Here is a 23,905-nt window from a genome sequence, read left to right on the forward strand (position 1 = left end):
GGAATCTGTAGACTTTCAGAGCTAATTCTTATTTAGCAAGATTCATATCAATAAGAGTTTCTAATATGGATATTTTCTTATGTTGTACTATACTTTCGCTCAACAGATCCTAAGCATTAGGTCTTTCTATACCACAATACCCAACATGGTGCCCTCCAATTCTCATCACACCAGCCTGCATGGCTAGTGATCAAGAATGGTGGTAGCAGCAGTCCACACAAAATCTGAAGCGTAACACACTGGCAATCTCTGTTCTATACTGTTCTATACTGTACTGTACTGTACTATACTATACTATACTATACTATACTATACTATACTATACTATACTATACTATACTATACTATATTTTATACTATACTATTTTATATTTTATTCAAATAGTTTAACTTTATTGTCAACAGTGATCTTCATCTTTAGGGGTTTTCCCTCTCAAGGGAAAATCTCTTCTTCTTTTTCTCTACCAAGAAACATTCTAGCAATAGTGAAAAGCTACTATAAATTTCAAACATAATTACAGATTTGCTTGAAATACAAAACCACTGAGTGCTGCCAAAAGTAATGTAATCAGGCTGGAATGGTAACTATGGTTAATGGCATCCAAACAAAGCAGAATCTGGAAGCCAACTTGAAATCATGGCTTCATATTCTGGCTTGTTTGGAAGACATTAACCATAGTTTCCCAATTCTGATATAATAGAAAGCTATTGTTAACTGTAGCTTCCTGGCTTCTCTACTCACTCATGCAAAGGAATGAGCAAACTGGTTGTGCATGAAGCTTGTTTCTATCTCATCTTATTAAGCTAATATTTGATTATGCAAATACAGTCACTGTTTGAACAAAAGAGAGTAACCCAATCTAACAGAGGACAATGTTACTCTATACTTTTAATGTGTGGAAGAGAGAATTTCAGAAGTGCAACTTTCCTCACTTTTCTGACAAACTGCATCTTCCACATAGTCTTTAAAAGTAGTACAGTAGTCTACTCTTCTCTTGTGTATGATCATCCTAAGGGAAGATCACTAGAATATTAAAAAGAAGATTTGTTGAGCATCAGTTTTAGAATCAAAACAATGATTTCTCTCAAGGCTACTGACATGAGAAAATGTTTTTACTTTTTAAGCAGTAGTAAAAACTTCTCACACCAAATGACGGAACCTTGAATAGATGATGTTGTTTGGATTTTAAAAGACATGTAAGGCAATTATGTGTAACACACACTAACTCTGTTCACATATAAAATGGGGGTAGAGGGATCTAATTTTAAAGGAGCACAAAGAAAAGTGGACCAAAACCTGCCTTTTTTATTGGCTTACCTTATTGCACTCTGTAACTTTTAAGCAGTTTTCCAACAGTCCAGGTCCAATACTACAAATACGATAGGCAGGGATAAATTTGCTAAAATCTATGCAAAGCAGTAAAGTAAGATGGGTCTTATGCTTCTTTTGGGTAACAGCAGACTCCTCTACCTCAGCTTTATTATATGTGAAGATACAAACAAATGCCTCAAATTTTACCACACAATTACTTGGGAGCAAGCCAGAGATGGGGGAAAACTGAATTCCACGTAAGCATGCACGGGATCAGGCTGCACATACTACATACACAAACTTGTTCTAGTGATTGATTTGGTGTATTAAGGATCCCCTGAATGGGTTATAGCTTGCTGTTTTCACTTTGGCATATATGAACATCAATTAAATTATCCTAATTTTATTCAGATACAAGTGTATTATTTTTATTTATTTTACTTGAAATATTGCTTAAAAGTGGAACTTTAAAGGGAGGGCACATGTTGTGATCTGCCAGGGAAATTCAAGTTCATTTATGATGTAGTTTTATTTGGGTCTGGGTTAATTTCAAATGATGTCACCTTGTGTTACTCTCAGACTGTTAAACATTTGTTTTGTGATGGTATCATGAATAAATAATATTTTTAATGTTTACATATATGCACTTTAAAGCTTCCTAAAACTGTCTAGAAAAACAATCTGTTTTATTTTAGAACAGTTAATATTATGTATACTAATACAGTGGTGCCTCGCAAGACGAAATTAATTCGTTCCGCAAGTCTCTTTGTCTTGCGAGTTTTTTGTCTTGAGATGCACAGTTTCCCATAGGAATGCATTGAAAATCAATTAATGCGTTCCTAGGGAAACCGCCTTCAGACCAGGTCCGGAGACAGTCTGTCCCCGGACCTCTTCTGAAGGCTGGGGGGGGGGGACAAGGGCTTTTCTTCCCACCCCCAGCATTTTAAAAAACCCCGGGACAGCGGAGGACTTCTCCGCTGTCCGGGCGATCTTAAAATGCTGGCGGGCGGCATTTTAAAATCACCCCGGGACAGCGGAGGACTTCTCCGCTGTCCGGGGCGATTTAAAAGCCCCTGGGAAGGCAGGCAGGGCAGACAAAGACTTTTGCCCCCCGCCAGCCTTCAGAAGAGGTCCTGGACCTCTTCTGAAGGCGGGCGGGGGGCGAAAGTCTTTGCTCCCCCCGCCTGCCTTCAAAAGCCCTCGGGGACAGGCAGGCAGGGGGAAGCAAAGACTTTCGCCCCCCGCCCACCTTCAGAAGAGGTCCAGGATCTCTTCTGAAGGCGGGCGGGGGGCGAAAGTCTTTGCTCCCTCCCGTCTGCCTTCAAAAGCCGTCCCGCCCCGCCGCCCGGCTTCGGAGCATCGTTCCGAAGCCGGGCGGAGGGGCAGGTGTTCCCGCCCCGCCGCCCGGCTTCGGAGCATCGTTCCGAAGCCCGGCGGCGGGGGCAGGTGTTCCCACCCCGCCGCCCGGCTTCGGTGCATCGTTCCGAAGCCCGGCGGCGGCGGGAGGAGGCGTTCCCGCCCCACCGCCCGGCTTCGGAGGAGGTCCGAGGACAGTGGGGAAGACTCCCCCCGCCTGCCTTCAAAAGCCCTCCGGGACAGGCAGGCAGGGGGAAGCAAAGACTTTCGCCCCCCGCCCACCTTCAGAAGAGGTCCAGGACCTCTTCTGAAGGCGGGCAGGGGGCGAAAGTCTTTGCTCCCTCCCGTCTGCCTTCAAAAGCCGCCCCGCCCCGCCGCCCGGCTTCGGAGCATCGTTCCGAAGCCGGGCGGATGGGCAGGTGTTCCCGCCCGGCCGCCCGGCTTCGGAGCATCGTTCCGAAGCCCGGCGGCGGGGGCAGGTGTTCCCACCCCGCCGCCCGGCTTCGGTGCATCATTCCGAAGCCCGGCGGCGGCGGCGTTCCCGCCCCACCGCCCGGCTTCGGAGGAGGTCCGAGGACAGTGGGGAAGACGCGCTGCACTTCCCCACTGTCCCGGATATTTCCTATGGGCTGTCGTCTTGCGAAGCAAGCCCATAGGGAAATTCGTCTTGCGAAGCGCCTCCAAAACGGAAAACCCTTTCGTCTAGCGGGTTTTCCGTCTTGCGAGGCGTTCGTCTTGCGAGGTACCACTGTATTTTTACATCTCTTTTCACCACAACCAAAGCTCAACAAAAACGTAACAAATATATTATCAGATAAACTGCTATATCAGAAAATTTACCATCTTTTCTTCATATTCTGGATCAACATCTTTTTCAGATTTAGATGCCTTTGGAGGGGGCTTTAGTTGAAATGGAGGATCATTTCTCTGTAAACAAAATGACAAATTCTACAATTACTGTGTGTCTAATGGAGGACCAAATTCCCCATTCAACTCACCTCCCCACCCCCATTGCCTCTGTAAAAATCAAGAAAATACGACTTCTGAAATGAGGGGAAGAACTTGTTTGTGCTTTCAAAACAATGCATATACCTCCACCACCTACACAGTGAAAAGTTTCCTGCACTCAGATACCACATAAATTTCTTAAGATTCAAAGAGTGATACAAGTAGTTGTGCCTATGGGCATCTGAACTTAAGATTTTCAAACAGCAACACATCCCTGTGACATATTGTGCACTGCTTTTAAAACTGAGGAAAATTTCAAAAACACGTGGGCTGTTGAAAAAGGGAAGTCAAAATTGCACTGGATCTGCCTGAAGTTGCTCTTTAGGCTCTTACACAGGGGCAGGGAAAATTCCAGTGCTTTATTTTTTCCAAGGAACATTTTCCATTCCATAAGATCATTAAAAGCAAGGACGGATACTAGTTACAAATATATTAGGCACACCTTCCAGTTTCAAAATGTTCATCATTGTTTACTTAATGTAAGTAAAATAAATAAATAAATTAGATCACTCTCTAGGTCAGGGGTTGGGCTAGTTTGACAGGTGGGCAGGAATGGACAGGTGGGCTGGGAATGAGCAAAACTTGAGCAACTGCAACATGCTCAAGTATTGCTGCTTGTTCCTGCTGAACCACAATAAGCCAACAATCATACCTTAAATATGAGTTATAGTTTAGGTGGATATACAAGGACAGCAAACTAAACTGATCATCTGTTCTTTTCAGGTCTCTGTGCCCATAGTGGACAGAAAGTAGGTAGAACCTGGTCAACTGGCCAATGATGGTAACTGCACCTAATGAAAATTCCTAAAGAATGTTTAACTACATGGAATCTGCCTGGCTTTTTATGTTTTTAGGTTATGTTAGTTATTCTTCTGATTGTGTGTTTATTTAACTGATTGTGGTATTGTTTGTTTATATTGCTGTAACACACTCTAGATGGTTAACAAAAATCATAAACAACCTGGTGGTCTACAGATTTTGTTGAACTCCACTCCCATCAGCCTGGGCAGCATAACCAATAGTCAGAGAATATGGGAGTTTCAGTACCAACACACCTAGAGGATCACAGCTTCCCCACTCCTGCTGTCAACCTGTCCTGTGGACAGCCTCAGTGCACAGCTGCCGCCATTGCATTCAGGCATAAGCAAAAGAAGGTCAAGAACTTGCGAGGAGGACTGCTTGGTTCTCCCACCATAACTGAGCTTCACAGTCCTGCTCCCAGGACCTTTCGCTGCTCTTCAAGCAATCTTAAACCAAGGATGGGGAAATTGTGACCCTACTGAAGTTGCTGCACACTATCAGCCCCAGGCAGCACTGCCATTAGCCGAGAGATAGTACAGCAGATATAGAATGCTAGACTAAGATCTGGGAAACCAGGGTTCAAATCCCCACCTCAGTCATGAAGTTCACTGGGCCAGTCCCTCACTCCCATCCTATCCTACCTCACAGGGTTGTTGTGAGGATAAAACAGGGGGAGAGAAATACATTCAACACCTTTAGCTCCTTGAAAGAAATGCAACAAGCAATAACTAACACACGCTGGGAACCACAAGTCCCTCACCCTTGCTCTAGTCCTGCCTCCTACAGCAGCCAACCCGGTGCCCCTGGGAAGCCACATAAAACCAGCACATGATGGGTTGGCATCAGCCCTCGCAAAGCCAACCCCTCCCTCCTCCCCACACCACAAGTGGAATAAAGCATGGTAAACCTTCCCAAGTCCCTGACCGCGATGGGCGTAAAACGACTGATGAGGCATAGCTGTCAACCTTCCCTTTTTTGCGGGAAATTCCCTTATTCCAGCGCCGTTTCCCGCTGCTATCCCGGATTGTTAGGTATCCCATAGACTGTCCCTGGGATAGGTGAGGCCGCTGATCCCTTATTTTCAAATCTGAAAGTTGACAGCTATGCTGATGAGCACCAGCGATCCTCCATTCCAGATGTGCTGGACAGCCGCTCCCGTCATTCCCGAGCACTTTTTGGGCATGCTGGCTGGGCGGCTGATGGGGAGGACACATCTGGAGGGCCGCTGGTTCTGCAGCCTTGGTGTAAACGAAAAATAAAGAAATGGGCGCGCGAGGGTAAGGTGATGGTCTCTCAAAAGGCCGGATGCAGTTTCGTATGCGGGCTTCTCGGAGCTTAGCGCACCGGGTGTGGGTGTTAGAAAATGAAAATAAAAAGTGTTCCTCTGAGCATACGCAGAGGTTTGAGGTGATTGTGGCGCGCGATCTAGAGGCCGCCGCCGCCCTCGTCCTCCTCCCCGTTTCCCGCGCCGTACCTCCTCTGGGCCGCCGGGCTCCTGTGAGGAGGAAGAGAAAGCGGCCGAGGTGGAGGGCTCCTCCTCGACCTCCTCGCAGCCCGGGCTGGCAGCGGCTGCGGCCGGAGCTGCTGTCAGTGCTGTCGCCGCCACCGGGACAACGACGTCGGCCTCGGCAGCGTCCATTTTGTGTCTCGGCAACCGCCGGTCGGTAGAGCAGGAGTTGTTGGGGCAGGAGGGGGGCGGGGTAGGGACCCCCTCAAAACCCGCCCCCCTCCCTTGGCTCCCCCTCCTTTTCCTCCCGCCGCCCTCCCTCGGCAGCGACGGGTATCGCAAGAAACCGCGAGAACGACGCTGAGCGCCTTCGCGCGCGCGGGAATGGGAAGGCAAGGTTGTGGTTGTTATGGTTCGGAGGAGCACGTGACGCCAGACAGGAGGCTCCTCCCCCTTTGGGAAACTGCAGGGGAGAATTTTAAGGGTTGCTTCCAACGGCATCGTCGCGCTTTTAACAGTCAATACCGGTTAATTAATAGCATGAGCTTGAGCTTTTTTATTTTTGGTTCTAGGTTCCTTCCTTGTTTTCTTTTTTTCCGTATTTTTTTTTCATAAGGAGCGCGGGAAGCTGCTTAAATCAAACCAACGGTCCACCTGGCTCAGTATTGTCTACACTGGTCGGCAGCAGCTTTCCAGGCTTTCTGACGGGGGGTGGGGGTGGCAGACATTGCACCTGGGTCCTAATGCCCCGCAAGGGATGCGCTGTTGATGCTGTAGCGCTTACCCACAGCCCTCGACCACCCCCCAAAAACACATAAACAAACTTCCTATTTCCATATTTGAATTTCACCAGCTGTCTTTTCTTTGTGAACAGTCCGGTCTTTTGATTTCATACAGCACATATATGTATGTAATGTATATTATAAAAACAATAAATACTAATAGTCAGGTGTTGCTTCCAACGTTCCTCTTGTCTGTTATGATGACTGCCTTTATCTTTTATACATTTACAGCGCGTTTAGGTGCTAAAGCAACAATAGATATCTGTTGAGAGGTGGTTGGGGTTTTTTCCTCTTAGCAATTTAGAAAGTGGACGTTTGTAAGGGAGGGGGAAGTTAATAAGGAATCTTCAAACCATGGCCACACCATCGCCTTACATGCATACCGATCCCTATCCAGACAGTCTTAACTCATGCTCGTTGTTTTCCTCCCTTAGTTTTAAACTTCCGACACTTATCATGATGTTATCATACTGACGATTAGCATAAACACCAAACTGATTAATTAATTACTAATGCTCGCGAAGAAGATTTGTATTTCCCCCCATAGCTGTCAACCTTCCCCTTTTTTGCGGGAAATTCCCTTATTCCAGCGCCGTTTCCGCTGCTTCCCGCTGCTATCCCGGATTGTTAGATATCCCGTAGACTGTCCCCGGGACAGGTGAGGCTGCTGATCCCTTATTTTCAAATCTGAAAGTTGACAGCTATGATTCCCGCCCACCACTCTGTTCCCAGTTCCCCGCTGTTTCCAAGCGCTCATAACATGCGCGAGTGACCCCGGAGAGGGAGGGAGGGAGGACCGAAGTGAGCATGCGTAAAGGCAACTTCCGAGGCTGGTTCCCTTACGTTGAGCCCTTAAACAAGATACTGTAAGCCTTGCCGCTGTCGAGGTGAACCCATAGATATAGGGAAAAAATGAAGAGGAGCACGTAGCTTGAACTGCCGTTACAAACTTTTTAAACAATTAAATTTCTATACCACCCTTCAGGCGAGGAAATCAGAAAACTAATCTTCACGGTATTCAACTATAAAGCATGTGTCATATCTATTGATGCATGCAGGCGGAAAGTTCAATACTCTATACATATCGATTTTTAAAAAAATTGTTACTTGTCTGAATTTTTAAAGCAAATTTCATGTGTAGGTTTCAACATGGTCAGGTACTAATGCAATTTATTCTGTGATCCTGTACACATCTCCCCAAAAGTAAATGGGTCTTACTCCCAGGTAAAAGTTTAGGACTAAAAATGCTTAGTCCATTACGACTGGTAGGACTGAGGGCTGAGAAGCTCCAACAATAGACAGAGTCAGACGAAATGATAGACAGAGCTAAATAATCCTAGTTTTGTCCCCGTCCTCTGAGAAAGCTCTGTTGGCAGTGCATGACATGACATTAACATTCGAAAACCTTCCTTTTGATGGCGCCCCAGTCATGCCTGCCTGTTAAGTTGTGGGTGAACATATCAGACGACACAGCGATTCTTCAAACAGCTCTTGTTTATTCACAGGCCAGAACAGAACTGAACTGAAGGGTTCAGTCAGCCTGTTTATATAAAGCTCCAGTACAATGTAACTGTAACAATTTTCTAAAACTATCCAATCACTGAACGTCACTTTCGATCCCTTATTTGCATAACTATCTACAGTATCCCCCTGCTGGCCCAGGGTGAGAACTTCAGTACATAACACTGCCCTCAGAAGGGAGCTGTCACAAGATCTTGCATTAGTGATTTAGATCAAGAAAATGGTGCAAGAGAAAGAGTCAAACATTATTAGCTTCCATGCCCTGATCCAGCTGAGGAAAGGAGGGACATGCTTTCAAATACTGTAAAAGTAAATATGTAGGATATCCTATCATAAAGGTAAAAGTAAAGGGATCCCTGACCATGAGGTCCAGTCGGGACCGACTCTGGGGTTGCGGCACTCATCTCGCTTTATTGGCCGAGGGAGCCGGCGTACAGCTTCCAAATCATGTGGCCAGCATGACTAAGCTGCTTCTGGCAAACCAGAGCAGCACACAGAAACGCCATTTACCTTCCCGCCGTAGTGGTACCTATTTATCTACTTGCACTTTGACGTGCTTTTGAACTGCTAGGTTGGCAGGAGCAGGGACTGAGCAACGGGAGCTCACCCCGTCGCGGGAATTCGAACCGCCGACCTTCCGATCAGCAAGTCCTAGGCTCTGTGGTTTAATCCACAGCGCCAGCCGCGTCCCTATCCTATCATAACACCTCCTAAATAATGTATTTGGCCTCATAAAACAATGGTGGGCTGAAGGTATATACAGTACTGTATTATTACATCCCACCTTTCCTCTAAGGAGGTTCTCCCCCTCCCCCAATTGTTTCCTCACCACAACCCTTGTGACGCAGGTTAGGCTGAGAGACAGCAGTTGATCCAAGCTCACTCAGGGAGCTTCATGGCTGAGCTGCAACTTGAACCCTGGTCTCGCAGACCAACATTCTAATCAGCATTCTAGATTAGGATGTACTGGTATACAGGTGAAACTCGGAAAATTAGAATATCGTGGAAATTTCATTTATTTCAGTAATACAGCTTAAAAGGTGAAACTAATATATGAGATAGACTCATGACATGCAAAGCGAGATATGTCACGCCTTTATTTGTTATAACTGTGATATTATGGCATACAGCTGATGAAAACCCCAAATTAACAATATCAGAAAATTAGAATATTAAATGAAATCGGCAAAACAAGGACTGCAAATAGAGCAATACTGGACCTCTGAGAAGTAGAAGCATGCATATGTACTCAGTACTTGGTTTGGGCCCCTTTTGCATCAATTACTGCCTCAATGCGGCATGGCATGGATGCTATCAGCCTGTGACACTGCTGAGGTGTTATGGAAGACCAGGATGCTTCAATAGCAGCCTTTAGCTCTTCTGCATTGTTCGGTCTCATGTCTCTCGTCTTTCTCTTGTAATGCCCCATAGATTCTCTGTGGGGTTCAGGTCAGGCGAGTTTGCTGGCCAATCAAGCACAGTAATCCCATGGGCATTGAACCAGGTTTTGGTACTTTTGGCAGTGTGGGCAGGTGCCAAGTCCTGCTGGAAAATGAAGTCAGTATCCCCATAAAGCTCGTCTGCAGAAGGAAGCTTGAAGTGCTCCAAAATCTCCTGGTAGACGGCTGCGTTGACCCTGGACTTAATGAAGCACAGTGGGCCAACACCAGCTGATGGCATGGCTCCCCAAATCAACACTTCACACTGGACTTCAAGCATCTGGCATTGTGTGCCTCCCCATTCTTCCTCCAGACTCTGGGTCCTTGGTTTCCAAAAATGCAAAAGCTGCTCTCATCAGAAAAAAGGACTTGGGACCACTGAGCAACAAACCAGTTCTTTTTTTTTTTCTTTAGCCCAGGCAAGATGCTTCTGACGTTGTTTCTTGTTCAGGAGCAGCTTGACAAGAGGAATACAACATTTGAAGCCCATCTCTGTGTGTGGTGGCTCTTGATGTGCTAACTCCAGCCTCAGTCTACTCCTTGTGAAAGTCCCCAACACATTTGAATGGTCTTTTCCTGACCATCCTCTCCAGGCTGTGGTCATCCCTGCTGCTTGTGCACCTTTTTCTTCCACACTTTCCCCTTCCGCATAACTTTCCATTAATGTGTTTCGATACAGCACTTTGGGAACATCCAACTTCTTCTGCAATTACCGTTTGAGGCTTTCCCTCCTTATGGAGGGTCTCAACGATGGCTTTGTGCCCAACTGTCAGGTCAGCAGCCTTCCCCATGATTGTGCTTCCTACTGAACCCATTGCAGGTGTTATGGATTGAATACTGCACCTTTTCACAATATTCTAATTTTCTGAGATTGTTAATTTGGGGTTTTCATCAGCTGTACCCCATAATCATCACAATTATAACAAATAAAGGCTTAACATATCTCACTTTGTATGTCATGAGTCTATCTCATATATTAATTTTACATTTTAAGTTGAATTACTGAAATAAATGAACTTTTCAACGATATTCTAATTTTCTGAGTTTCACCTGTATCTCACTGAAACTTGTGTGGCTTTCCACCTCCCAGTGGTTTTCCAATACTGACAACGATTGTCACTCTTCTTCCTCCTGCCCTCACATGCTAAATTAGGCCACTGAGATATTTTTTTAAAAAAAGTTTAGGGGAAGCAGTAAAAGATATGTGGTTGAAAGGAGTGAGAGAGAGAGACTTTCAGTTTGGGCACTGAAAATTAACTGCTGGGCTAAGCATGCACTCAAGAGACAGCTTGTTCCAAAAAAATTATGTCCCCCTTCCTGAGTCAGTATTTTCCACCTGGCTTCACTTTGTGGGTGTCAGCATTTCAGGGGAAAACAAAGTAGATACCACTGACAAGCCCAAATGTTATCCACTCTTGAAAGACAGCTCAGAAGTTAGTAATAGTAGTGGTGCTTCCTTCCTACCACTAGAGAGCACTAGATCCCTACTTAACATGAGCATGGGGTTTTTAAACAGTAGTAAAACATGGCATTTTTGCCTTTCAGTGAAACATATCCTACACACAGGCTGCTCCATTAGGACAAATGGGGCACCGCCCCACCAACTTCAGTCTGCCCTTAGCCAGCCCTCACCTGCCTACCTCCTTATTTACCTGCAACCAGTCCTGGGGGTGGCATCATTGCCTGTCAGCTTCCTCCTCTTTAGTACAGTGGTACCTTGAGTTAAATACTTAATTCATTCTGGAGGTCTGTTCTTAAACTGAAACTGTTCTTAACCTGAAGACCACTTTAGCTAATGGGGCCTCCTGCTGCCGCCGTGCAGCCAGAGCACGATTTCTGTTCTTATCCTAAAGCAAATTTCTCAACCCAAGGTAATATTTCTGAGTTGGCGGAGTCTGTAACCTGAAGCGTATGTAACCCGAGCGTATGTATGTCTATCTACCTATATCTATCTATGTACCTATATCTATCTAACCTGAAGCATATGTATGTACCTATATCTATCTACAGTGGCACCTCGGGTTAAGAATTTAATTCGTTCCAGAGGTCTGTTCTTAACCTGAAACTGTTCTTAACCTGAAGGACCACTTTAGCTAATGGGGCCTCCTGCTGCTGCCGCTCTATCACCACTGCACGATTTCTGTTCTCATCCTGAAGCAAAGTTCTTAACCTGAGGTACTATTTCTGGGTGAGCGGAGTCTGTAACCTGAAGCGTATGTAACCTGAAGCGTATGTAACCCCAGGTACCACTGTATTGCTGTTGCCCACATAGAACTCAAGCAGGACATCTGACATATATACAGTAGAGGGCTTGAGCCTGTAATGTAATGTAATATTTAATAATCGATATACTGTAAGAAGGCGCTGTGGTCTAAACCACAGAGCCTAGGGCTTGCTGATTGGAAGGTCGGCGGTTCTAATCCCCGCGATGAGGTGAGCGCCTGTTGCTCGGTCCCAGCTCCTGCCCACCTAGCAGTTCGAAAGCCCGTCAAAGTGCAAGTAGATAAATAGATACCGCTCTGGCGGGAAGGTAAACGGTGTTTCCGTGCACTGCTCTGGTTCGCCAGAAGCAGCTTTGTCATGCTGGCCACATAACCCGGAAGCTGTCTGCGTACAAACGCTGGCTCCCTCGGTCTATAGAGTGAGATGAGCGCACAACCCCAAAGTGGTCCGTGACTGGACCTAATGGTCAGGGGTACCTTTACCTTTATACTGTAAGAGACCACGAAACAATACAGAAATGAAGAGAGATGTTGAAGCTAGCATGGTCGAAATCACCTAACTGCACTCCTGGTGTCCTGGAGGGGTGGGGGGCGGACTAGACAGCACACTGCCAACCCACCACATACTATTTGTAACCAAAAGAAAGAACATGAAAGAGGGAAGAGAAAATAAGAATTAACAGGTAGAAATAAGAAGATAGGGAAAATGGCAAAGAAGGAAAGAGAAGGAAATTGAGGAAATGCAAAATAAAGTGAGAGGAACAGGAAAAAATAGAAGTGTCTTGAAAAGAGTGAGGGAAGAATGTCCCCCACTTATTTGGGGAAAACAATTATCTCACTTCCTTAAGCAATAGTGGGATAGTGAAACTCCCTCCACAAAGCATAACTATGAAGCTGAGCTCCCACCCCCAAGCAGTATATAAATTTTATGAAACTAATAATATAATAAAGTATCAAACAAAAATACAAATCATTATGATATCACCTGGAGTACTGCATCCAGTTCTGGGCACCACAGTTTAAGAAGGATATTGACAAGCTGGAATGTGTGGAGAGAAGGGCAACCAAGATGATTAAGGGTCTGGAAACCGAGCCTTAGGAGGCAGTTGGGTGTGTTTAGCCTGGAAAAGAGGAAACTGGCAGGAGATGCGATAGTCATCTTCAAATATCTACAGGACTGTCACGTGGAAGATGGAGCAGGCTTGTTTTCTCCTGTTCTAGGGGGTAGGACTCGAACCAATGGCTTAAAGTTAAAAGAAATGAGATTCCAATTAAACAGCAGGAGGAACTTTTTGACAATAAGAGCTGTTTGACAGCAGAACGGTCTCTCTCAGGAAAAAAATTAAGCAGAGGCTGGGTGACCATCTGTCACAGATGCTTTAGTTGAGTTTCCTGCACTGCAAAGGGTTGGACTACATGACCCTCAGGATCCTTTCCAACTCTGCAATTCTATGATTCAGCAAACTGAAAACATTGCAACCCAAGCCTCACAAGTGATCCATGCCGACAAGGGTGGGTGGGTAGGGGGCACCACCACCTATCCCCCCCCCCCCACTATCCCTTTAGTTATTTATCCTCGACTTCCACTTTAGTCTGTGAAACGCTGCCCATTCTCCAAACAGCCAAAGATGGAAGCGGGGCTTTTTCCTTTGCCTTCAATGTTGCACTGTTTGTTTGCACAGACCTGGCATCCCAGCCCACCTTAGCGGGAGTGCGCCCAGCCCAGGTTTTTCCGCCTGTTGCTCGCTCCTTGGGCGCGCGCGACACACACACACAAAGAGGCATAGAGTGCTGGCCAAAGGTCTGGATGCTGGAATCCAGGCCGGGTTTTCACGCCTCTGCAGCCGGGCTGCTAGGTCTGGCTGTGTTGGGAGGAGGAGGAGCGGAGAAGCGCAGAGGGCGAGAGGCGCAGAGGCGGCTGCGCTATTGCCAAGAAGGCTGGTCGCCGGCGGCAAGCGCTAGGGGTGTTCTTGCGCACTTGGGAGCGCGCGTCCGCTCCTGCTGCTGATTCAACCCACCGAGCTGCTGCCTCCCCGGCATCGGGAAGGTCTGGCCGGCGACGGTAGCAGCAGCAGCTGCCCAGGTAAGGGAGCAGCGAAAGGGAGCGCCCAGCTTAGTTCAGCCTGGCACGGGCGAAACTTGCCGGGTAACTTTCTAGCCAGCTCGCCTAGCCCAGCAGGGGTGCATTTGCCAGCTTGCTTCTGTCCTCCTCTCCCCGCCCCCACTTCTTTCTCTTGTTTATTGCATTTATAGCCCACCTCCTCCTCCAATGAGCGCGAACTCCTGCGCCTGGTTCTGCTCCTTCTCATTTTATCCTCGCAGCAACCCTGTGAGGTAGGTTAGGCTGAGAGAGGCAGTGAGTGGCTCGAGGTCACGCAGCAGGCATCATGGCTGAGTGGGGAATTCGAATTCCCTCCTCCAAAGTCATAGTCGCAAAACTCTTCACCGTTACATTGGCTCTCATTTTCTTACATTCCGGACCATGTGCCCAACTTTATAGAGACAGTCCTCTGTTTGAAGGGCAGTCCAGACCCGGTTTTAAAATTCAAGCGGACTTCCTCCCCGTTTTCTCATGACGTTCCGTTTATTTATTGCACATTTTCATCCTGGTTTATCTGCTGCGGGGGCTAGACCATGTTGCCTAAAGCAGTTCTTATACAACATAGTTTCCCCATCATTTTCTTTAATACAAAGGGTGATGTATTTATTTTAATTTTTGCGGTGGACTGGGTTTGTTGTGCAATAGGCACCCGGTCAGCTATAATTAGGCAACCTGAATTTTCAGGTATATATAAATGTTGCTATTTTCAAGCGAGGTTCAGTCTTGAAAGTGTGCATATTGTGAAGTTTCATTCAGCTATTGCAAATGGTTTGCTGGCAACATGTCTTATCAAAAATTTCCCAGAAAATGTAAAATTGGATGAAAGGGGTGGGTGGGAGCTGGGTGCAATACAGTCTGTCATTTTCACCCCAAGGACTTTGTGTAGTTGTTGCAAAAAATATATATAAATGTATGCATGAGGATGAGCACCCATCCCACAATACACACTTGCTTGGAAGCACCCCTCTCCCTCAAAAAGAACCTCTAAAAAGGAGAGTCTTGAAGTTGCCCATCACCAGGGATCACCTGGGCAGCAGATAGAACAGGTACACAGATCATATGGTCACAGCCATCCCCAGAATGGTGAGATATTGGGTGTTCAAGTGACTAGCATTATTACTTCAAAATTTGCATGTATTAAAAAATTGGCATATGAACAGCATTTTTATCCCCCTTCAGCAAAAAAGTGGGGGCTCCCAGAGCAACTTATTCTTAAGAATACAGTAATAAGAAAGTCCTACTCAAACTTACAGTTTGAAAGACACAGAAGAAAAGGGAAAGGGAGTGGGAGGGAGGAGGAAAAAGAAAACCCCAGGCACTAGTTCTTAGTTACAAATATTCTCTTAGTTCTTCATGCAGATCGTTATCCTTTTGGGAGGCAGGTGGTGATGCATTTTCTTTATTTTAGCAGCGCTCAGGTGTGACCTATCTTTCTTTGATTGCTTCACACATCCTCCTCCTTTCTGCTTTTCCACTCTGGGTTTGGGACAAATATGTGATTGTCATCGGGCAATGCCAGGTGTATGCAGTCATCATACATTGCAGGTTTGTTTGCTCAAGGGAAATATGACTTAATATGCTCTTAAGCCTATACCTCAAATGATCCAACTGCTTATGCATGTGACAGGCACTTGATTGCAAATGTGCAAAGACTAAAGTAGTGCATGTGACATTACATGACTACAATTAACGGGTCTAATTTTTTAGAAGTTAAAGAATAGTGGTGGAATGAGAAGTGATCAGCAATAGGACTTAGAAGCACAGGGAGCCATGTTTAACCCTATCCCTTGCAGTCACGGTCCTGATGAAAATCACCCTTTTAAGCTGCCCTTAAAGCTTAGTATGTCTCTGAATACCAGGGAGGCATTATGCTTTTGAATACTAGTTGCTGGGAAATCACAAGTGGCGAGAACACTGTGGCACTCAGATCCTGCTTGTGGACTTCCCAGAGGCATCTGATTGGTCTCTGTGAGAACGGGATGCTAGACCAGATGGGCTCCTTTGGCCTGAGCTTCCACCATACATATACAGGTTACTGGTGGGGAGCTGTGATTGGACTAGTTCTCACAGCCAAATCAGAAGGGATGCAGAACCGAGCCAGTGTGCCAGGGGCGCCGACTTATAAAAAATATTGGGGGAGCCCGCGAAAGCTCATGAATAATAAATAAGCTCATGAATATGCAGATAAAGTGGCGCCGCCTCCTCGTGAGCGAATAGGGGAGAGCGTGCTGTGCCTATTAATCAGCTCCGAAGGAAATTGGGTGGAGCTTTTGCTCGGGAGGGAGGGCAGGAGGCATGCAGCCCGACCCTGTGCATTTTGGGCTGCGGGAGGGGTGGCGTTGGCGCTCTGCTGGAGGGGCGCCCGAGATTATTGGGGGGGCAGAGCCCCCCCCCAAATGAATTTTTGAGGGGGCTCGGGCCCCCTCAGGCCCCATGGAGTCGGCGCCTATGCAGTGTGCTGTAGTGGTTAGAGTGCTGGAGTAGGAGCCAGGAGACCAGGGTTCAAATCCCCACTCAGCCAGTTAAGCCCACTGGGTAACTTTAGTATATGTGCTGCCGAAGTGAGCACTGGGTAACTTTAGGCCAGTGGGTAACTTTAGGTCCACTGGGTAACTTTAGGCCAGTCACTGTCTCTCATCCTAACCTACCTCACAGGGTTGTTGCAAGGATAACAAGGAGAGAGAGAGAGAGAGAGAGAGAGAGAGAGAGAGAGAGAGAAGTGTAGAGAAAAGATGGGATGTGAACGTAAGAGTAGAGAATAAATGAATAAGTATTACTGCAGCTGCAAGGGGTAGGGGAAAATTTGGATAAGGAGCATCCAAATTTAACCAGGTTAACCTCCATAGTTATGCCTCTATAGCTGTGCCCCTTCTACAACTATGCAACAGAATTGAAACATTGACAAAGGCAGACATTTTGGTTTCAGTGGCAAATCACCTTTTTTTCCTTCCTGCCCCCTCTACCCTCCTTGTTTAACATTCACCTCGAATAGGAGTTCTGGTGGAGTGAAAAGATTGCACGCTATTTTGTGATGATTTTGATTGAACATAATAAAGAGATTTTGGATTTCCCCCCCAAAATAAAACTTTCAAATTATTATAATGATGTAATGTATGGGTCATCTTATACTCGAAGGTCTGAAGGAAACATAGATCATAAACAAGTAAATACAAACAAATATTATGTACACACAGAGAGACACACTGATCATAGGAGTGATCACATGAAATGTCCTTCCAAGTACACATTTCCCAGCATAAAATGGGGTTTTGTGTTTTTGTTGGGGTTTCTGTTTTGTTTTTTTGTTGTTGTTATATCTTCATTTTAGATGTTGTGGAATTATGTGGAAATTGTTCAGTTTGGTTGTGTATTTGTTGATGTTTTATTTATTGTTTATGACTACTTTTGTTATGTTGCAGTTACGTATTTTTTATGTTCTAAGCCTATTTGAACTCAGTTTGAGCTCTGTGTTAGCCTAACCTCCCTTGCAGGAGTTGTTCAGGTTGTTGTAACGATAAAATAGGGATAGGGAGGGGAACCATGTATGCTATCTGGAGCTTCTTGGAGGAAAGGTGGGATAATCCATCCATCCATCAATGCAGGTGGTTCCAGATTCCAGGTAGGACTGGTAGGACCCATGTTCTGACTAAGCATAAGGCAGCTGCCTATGTTCTTATGTACCATTCCCCTTGACTTTGGGTAGCACTTGCGAATCTGTCTCAGGCAGCAAAACGACTTGGACTTTCACCTGTTACATATTACAATGGAACCATGAACCTGAAAATTAAAATACATCTCTAGTCTTCCTAAGTGTGCTTATTGAAAATCTTTCTCATCAAAACCACAACTGGAGCAAAAAAATGTTCAGGGTGGGAGTTTCCATCTGAAATACACAGTTATGTCTCTTCTTCCTGTAATCTGATGTTGAAATAGCTGGGGGAGTACGAACATAGTTATCGTGCCTTTGGGATACGTATGTGATGGGAAATACCAGAACAAACCAAGCAGCAAAGCTTCCATTCAGAAAGGGCATTCCTGAATGAAAAGCTTTGCTCGCGGAATGCATTCCTAAGCGCTTCCTCTCAAATCTGTTCTGAGACAGGGAGGCAAGAGAAGGCTTTGTGCGTAACGATAAAAGGAGGAGGGTGGACTTGGTCTGAAGGCACCTGGTCTGGTCAAGATCTGGATGGGAGACTGTGCATGAACTCTATATATGCTGCTATGGGTTTTTTTTCCAAGTTACAGTGGTACCTCAGGTTACATACACGTCAAGTTACATACGCTTCAGGTTACAGACTCCACTAACCCAGAAATATTACCTTGGGTTAAGAACTTTGCTTCAGGATGAGAACAGAAATCATGCTCAGGCGGCGCGACAGCAGCAGGAGACTCCATTAGCTAAAGTGGTGCTTCAGGTTAAGAACAGTTTCAGGTTAACAGCAGACCTCCAGAACAAATTAAGTACTTAACCCGAGGTACCACTGTATATAGAAAAGTAAAAATAGCTGTGTTGGCCCATAAGAAACAGGAAACAAACAAACAAACAAACAAACCATGTTAAGGTAATACTTTTATTAGGCCAGTCAAAATGCTATAAATCAATGTGTAAGCTTGGGAGTTCTCCAGAACTCCTACCTTTGTTTACAGTCTAATCTGATGAAGCATTGTGGGAAATGCAAAAGCTTGCAAGCTATTTTGTGACATATTTTGGCCAATTTTTATTGGCCTTATAAAGGTGCTGCCCTCATATGGATTTGAGTTTGTTGCTCTTAACCTCTCTCTCCTTCTCCCTGCCGCCCAACTGCTTGTGCATTTCTTTTTCTCATACATAACCTCTTTTTCTTCTCCTTCCCAGCTTCTAACCTTGCTCTCTCTCTTAACCCCCACCATCACCACTACTTAAATTCTGTGTGGGGGTCAGGTGTGCTCTGCCTACCCCTAGCTTTTAGCTGCCCTGCCCTCTGTCCTGTCTTGCATTCCATCAGTCCCATCAGCCACCACTGCATTCAGGCATAAGTTCTTCTTGTTCTCAAAAGAGTTAAGATTCTGCAGTGAGGTTTGTTTGATTCTGCCTTCCTTGCTCCTTCAATGAAAGTGGAGCATCACAGTCCAAATGTTGTTGTTTAGTTGTTTAGTCGTGTCCGACTCTTCGTGACTCCTCTTCGTGACAGAGCACGCCAGGCACTCCTGTCTTCCACTGCCTCCCGCAGTTTGGTCAGACTCATGCTGGTAGCTTCGAGGACACCGTCCAACCATCCCGTCCTCTGTCGTCCCCTTCTCCTTGCACAGTCCAAATAGAAGATTCCAAAGATGCAGGAGGCTAACAGCCCTGCTCCCAAGATTTTTCAGTACGCTTGGAGGGCTATGATAAGATGGAGCACCTGTAGTCTTCCAGATGTTGTTGTGCTCCAACTCCCATCAGCCCCTCCAGCTTGGCTAGTGAGTACTTTGTGATGGATTTTGGGAGCTCGGCAACATCTGGAGAGTCACACAGTCCCCATCCCTGGTTTAGTCCTCCCTCCCAGCTCAGTACTTGCAATGCATCAGTCAAACTGTGCACAAAGAAAGCTTTCGTAGGATTGTAGAATTGTAGAGTTGGAAGGTAGCATGAGAGTCATCTAGTCCAACCCTCTGCAATGCAGGAATCCTTTGCTCAATGTGGGCTTCAAACCCACGACCATGAGACTAAGTGTCTCATCCTGTACTGACTGTCTATCCCAAGCTCTGCTTGATGTCTTTATCTGAACAAGGTGCCGTTTAAGCCCCAGCCTCTCTCACTTCCCTGTTGTTCATTACAGGGCTCATTTCATGATTTTCTTCTTGAGAAAATGTATTCTCCATGCACATAATGAATTTTCTCCACCTGGCAAGGACAATGTGCTCATTGTGTCGCTGCCTCACTTTTGATTGCACTATAAATCAATAGTGTTATCTGCAACTCAGAAAGATTGTAGCGCAACCAAACGAGCAGCAAATTATCTTGAGTAACCTTCCAATAAAGTCACACGAGTGAATAAAAGCCCATTCTGACCATTGTCAGCTTGCTGTAAATACACCTTGGGGAGTAAAGCACAGGTCCCCTTGAACTGAGAAATCAAATAAATGTTTGGAGGTGATGCCAAATGGAGCCATTTGTCTTTCAAGGAGCATGTTGAGATGATACAGATTGGGGCAACAGTTTACGGAAGCTGCCATTTGGCAGGCACCACTATTATCCTGACTGATGTGCAGCTGGTGCAGTTGAATAAACTGGCTTGTTTCAGATTGTTCACCTTGAGCAACTGCAGATTGTTACACCTGTGCAACCTTTTAAGGCTTTGATTAATGCTATGCAAAGCATAACTTTTAGCACTAGTTACAGTTTCAGTTTGTTCTCTTTTGCTTGCCAAAGGTCAGCTCCTTTGAACCTGTGAGGTGGAAGCACTGAGTGGCTCAGAGGTGGAGCTAGTGATGTTACATACATGCCTGTTCAGCCACTTCCAGTTGCAGGACATGCACCTTTACAATACGATAATTTATTGTCTTTGTCCCATACAGAACAACAAAATTGAAAATCTACATCAGATTTACACACATTACAGGTGTGCTACTCCAGTGGGTGCTCCCAGGAGCTAGTCTCCTGGTCACAGGTGACGTGAACTTACCCAAGGGCACCTAGGGCTTCTCTAATCTCCAATAACTCAACCACTGAGGGAGATCATTTGCATATTCCAGCCAATGTGTGTTTTGTATGCAAAACAGAGGCACGGGAAATAGAACTTTCCAGTTTCCAGTGTTGCATAGGACAACAGCTTGGAGATCTGTTCAGTGTCTCATTGTTCCATCTAACAATATGGAAAGTGAAGAGGCTACATCCGGTGGCCTAGGCTGGTTAAACATGCTACACCTATAAAATCAACACTATTTCCAAATATTTAAACTACAGCAGTTAAGTCTCTTAATGTTCCACTGTCATTATGGGTTCTGAGTAGCGTTTTGTATCCATGCAAATGGTGTAGGAATGAAGTCCCCTGTGAGGAACCTTCAGAGGAGTGTGTTTGTCACATGCTGGTGTTGGATGAGACAGGGGGCAAAAGTAGACAGAGGAATGGATGTAGTTTTTAATTTCTAGTGTAGGCTACATTCCAGTCACTAAAGTCCAAGTGATCAGCATTTCAGATCTACACGCCTCTCCTTCCACCTTTCGTCCATTAAACAAGAGGGGATGTGCTGGAACATTTTATTGCAGGTCCCACCTGTTGTAACCTAATAAGAAGTCTTGACAGCTTGGAAGTAACAAATTGCTTCTTCTTCTTTTGCATTGCTTCCACCTTGAAGCTGGATAACTGAAACAATAAAAGCTTTCAGGGGAGCATTTCTGAAGGGTGAGATTATTTCTTGATATTGACAGAGTCAGGCCTTGACCCTCGGGGTGAAAAAACACAGGTGGAATGGGGAGAGCTGCTGTTTTGTGATAAACCACACAGCTCTCTTTGTTTTCTGGTGAGTGTGTGCCAGCTCAGCAATTCCTTCTACACTGAGCTGGAGTTTTAAGGCGTTTGAAGCACACCTCATTCACTTTGGCCAATAATGGACGTTTTCACCTTTGGTTGGAGATGATGTGCACGACTGGTTTTTCACAATTTGGCCTGTTGGGTAGGATGCAATAGATTAAATGAGAGGTTTTTAAAACCTCTGCTCAGAACTTTTGCTTCAATATGGGGAGTGGGTGGTGCTAAAGCAGAGTAAACCTGTACCCCTTCACATCTCAGAAGTGGAGAGAAATTTATGAGGGAGAGTATGAAACTCAGGAGCTACCAGCTACTATTTTTTAAGTACATTGACATAACCTCCTTCCACTAATTTCCCCATCCATCAATTAGAATCACGTGAGGAGGAAGGAGGAGCAATACTTGCGGGGTCCCTCCCTTGCCATCCCATTTTCGGTGGCCCCAACCCCTGCTGCCCATTCACTGGAGCCGAAGGACTGAAGAAAGATGCCTTCTCTGTGTGAATATACCACGCTTCCACCTTATATTTAAATCACTATTATACCACTTTAAGAGTAATAGGGCTGTAGTTTAAGGATGTTGAAAGCTGTTAGGAGACCTCATATTCCCCTCACAGAGATCCAAAATCCTAGAGGGAGGGAGGACTGTTTGTTAAACCAAACTGTAGATCTCTGAGGATAATTGGCAGGGTGTATCTCTAATACCGCTCAACATCCTTAACAAACTACAGTTCCCAGGATGCTTTATGGGAAATCATGGCAATTAAAGTGGTACAAGAGTGCTTTAAATATATAGGGTGCAGATGTGACCATAGACTTCATGCGTGATTTAGAATCTTGAACATTCTGTGAAATGTAGGTCTAACAACTCTTAGGACCGTAACAAACTTCGGTTCCCAGGATGCCCTGGGGGAAGCATGATCATTCTGGGGTCTAAATCATACAGGGGACCTACAAAAAGAGCCAGATTTCCTAATTCAGACCTTTAGGCCCAGCATATGGACAGATCCATCAGGGGATGTGTTCCTGCTCTCTCCATGCTATTTCCATCGCATCAAGAGAAATGACTGAAGGGAGCTGCTATGTTGCTGTAAGAACAGTGGAGCAGTCCCTGCTCTCTGCAGCTAGTCACTTTCCTCTACCTGAGTTTTGCTTCCACCCTTGAAAACCTGTGTGTGATTCATAGCCTGTTCTATATCACCTACATGACATTCCTGGCCTTGAGTGTGTTGGATGACGCTGTCTCAAATTCAACGGCCAGTCCAGGAATCTTCTGCAAATAGGGCTACATCCAATGCTGAAGTTCCACTGGCACAAAAGACACCTTTGTGTGCCGGAACTCCTCTTCCTCTCCTGTCCTCTTCAACTTCCCACATTCTTTCAAAGTCAACTCTGGAGAGTTAGGGAGCTGGAGGGAAACAGAAGTCCTATTGCACAAGTGGGATCTGTGCATTGTTGGATGCAACTGACAAAACTGAGGGGGCACCATTTTGTTCTTTGCCTCAAGCAGCACAATATTCCATTCAGGGCACCCAACTAGGTGACAGTTTGTCATGCTATTGACTGGCAGTTGTGTACTAAACTGAGAGGGCAAAAGCCCAACACAGTAGAGGCCTTGATTTTTATTTTTAACGTACCTTTCCCTCCTCTCTTCTTTCTTTCTTTCTTTCTTTCTTTCTTTCTTTCTTTCTTTCTTTCTTTCTTCAGGCTCATAGCACAACATCTACCCATAACAACCACATGTCCTGCACAAGATAGGTTAGGTTTTCTGGTTGTATGCACCACTTCCCTGAAGTGATTTACATGAAGTTTGAAAGCAAAGAATAAAAATTCATAGGGGTCATCCACATTACCACCCTCACCCCCGGTGCTTTAAAGCACCATCTCCATGTGTGGTTTTGGAGAGGGTTTTTGCCCTGGTGCTTTCCCAGCAAAAACCCACTCTTTGCCTCTGAATTGGAACAAATGACAATTCACCATTTGCTAACAAAACAGATTGCCGGTTTCTCAGATTAAGGATTTTGTAGGGAAAGCAGCGGGGTAGAGGAAGCACTCAGACATGGCGCTTTAAAGTTCAGACCTGTGCCTAGAAATTCAGCACAAAAGGAAGCCTGGATGAGCCCATAGTCAAGGTGAAAACATCCAGTCATTTGTGTTCTCCAAATGCCCAGGAAAACAAAAACAACTTTGCAGTAGTGACTGGTGCTCATTACAACTGGTAGGATGGGAAGCTGACAGTGGGTTGAGCTAGAGCCAATGACAGGCAAAGCTAGCTAATTCAAGTTTCGTCTCCATCCTCCTCCCTGAGGAGTTCTACAGTGACAGTACCTAGAACAAGGAGGAGGAAGTTGACAGGCCGTTCCACCCCACCCCACCCCCGGACTTGTTGTTGATGGGGCAATGCTCTACTCTGCCTATAGGAACAGC

At 45.6% G+C, this 23,905-nt stretch overlaps 2 protein-coding genes across 2 annotated transcripts in view; one reads left to right on the top strand and one right to left on the bottom strand.

Moving 5' to 3' along the window:
* Nucleotides 1-6,350, bottom strand: part of SMARCA1 (SNF2 related chromatin remodeling ATPase 1) — a 47,856-nt gene extending 41,506 nt beyond the window's left edge. Inside the window, exons 1-2 of the mRNA XM_083484996.1 lie at nucleotides 5,952-6,350; nucleotides 3,509-3,595 (exon numbers count right to left, since the gene is read on the bottom strand). Of these exons, the coding sequence (XP_083341122.1) occupies nucleotides 3,509-3,595; nucleotides 5,952-6,116 (252 nt within the window). The 5' untranslated portion in view covers nucleotides 6,117-6,350. The remainder of the gene's footprint in view (nucleotides 1-3,508; nucleotides 3,596-5,951) is intronic.
* A 7,260-nt stretch (nucleotides 6,351-13,610) lies between these two features.
* The window catches only part of LOC310698178 (synaptotagmin-like protein 2), a 58,510-nt gene continuing 48,215 nt past the window's right edge, over nucleotides 13,611-23,905 (top strand). Inside the window, exon 1 of the mRNA XM_083485030.1 lies at nucleotides 13,611-13,971. The gene's annotated coding sequence lies outside the window, so the exon portion shown is untranslated. The remainder of the gene's footprint in view (nucleotides 13,972-23,905) is intronic.

This window comes from Podarcis liolepis (assembly GCF_965112155.1).
Source record: "Podarcis liolepis genome assembly, chromosome: Z".
Lineage (NCBI taxonomy): Eukaryota > Metazoa > Chordata > Lepidosauria > Squamata > Lacertidae > Podarcis > Podarcis liolepis.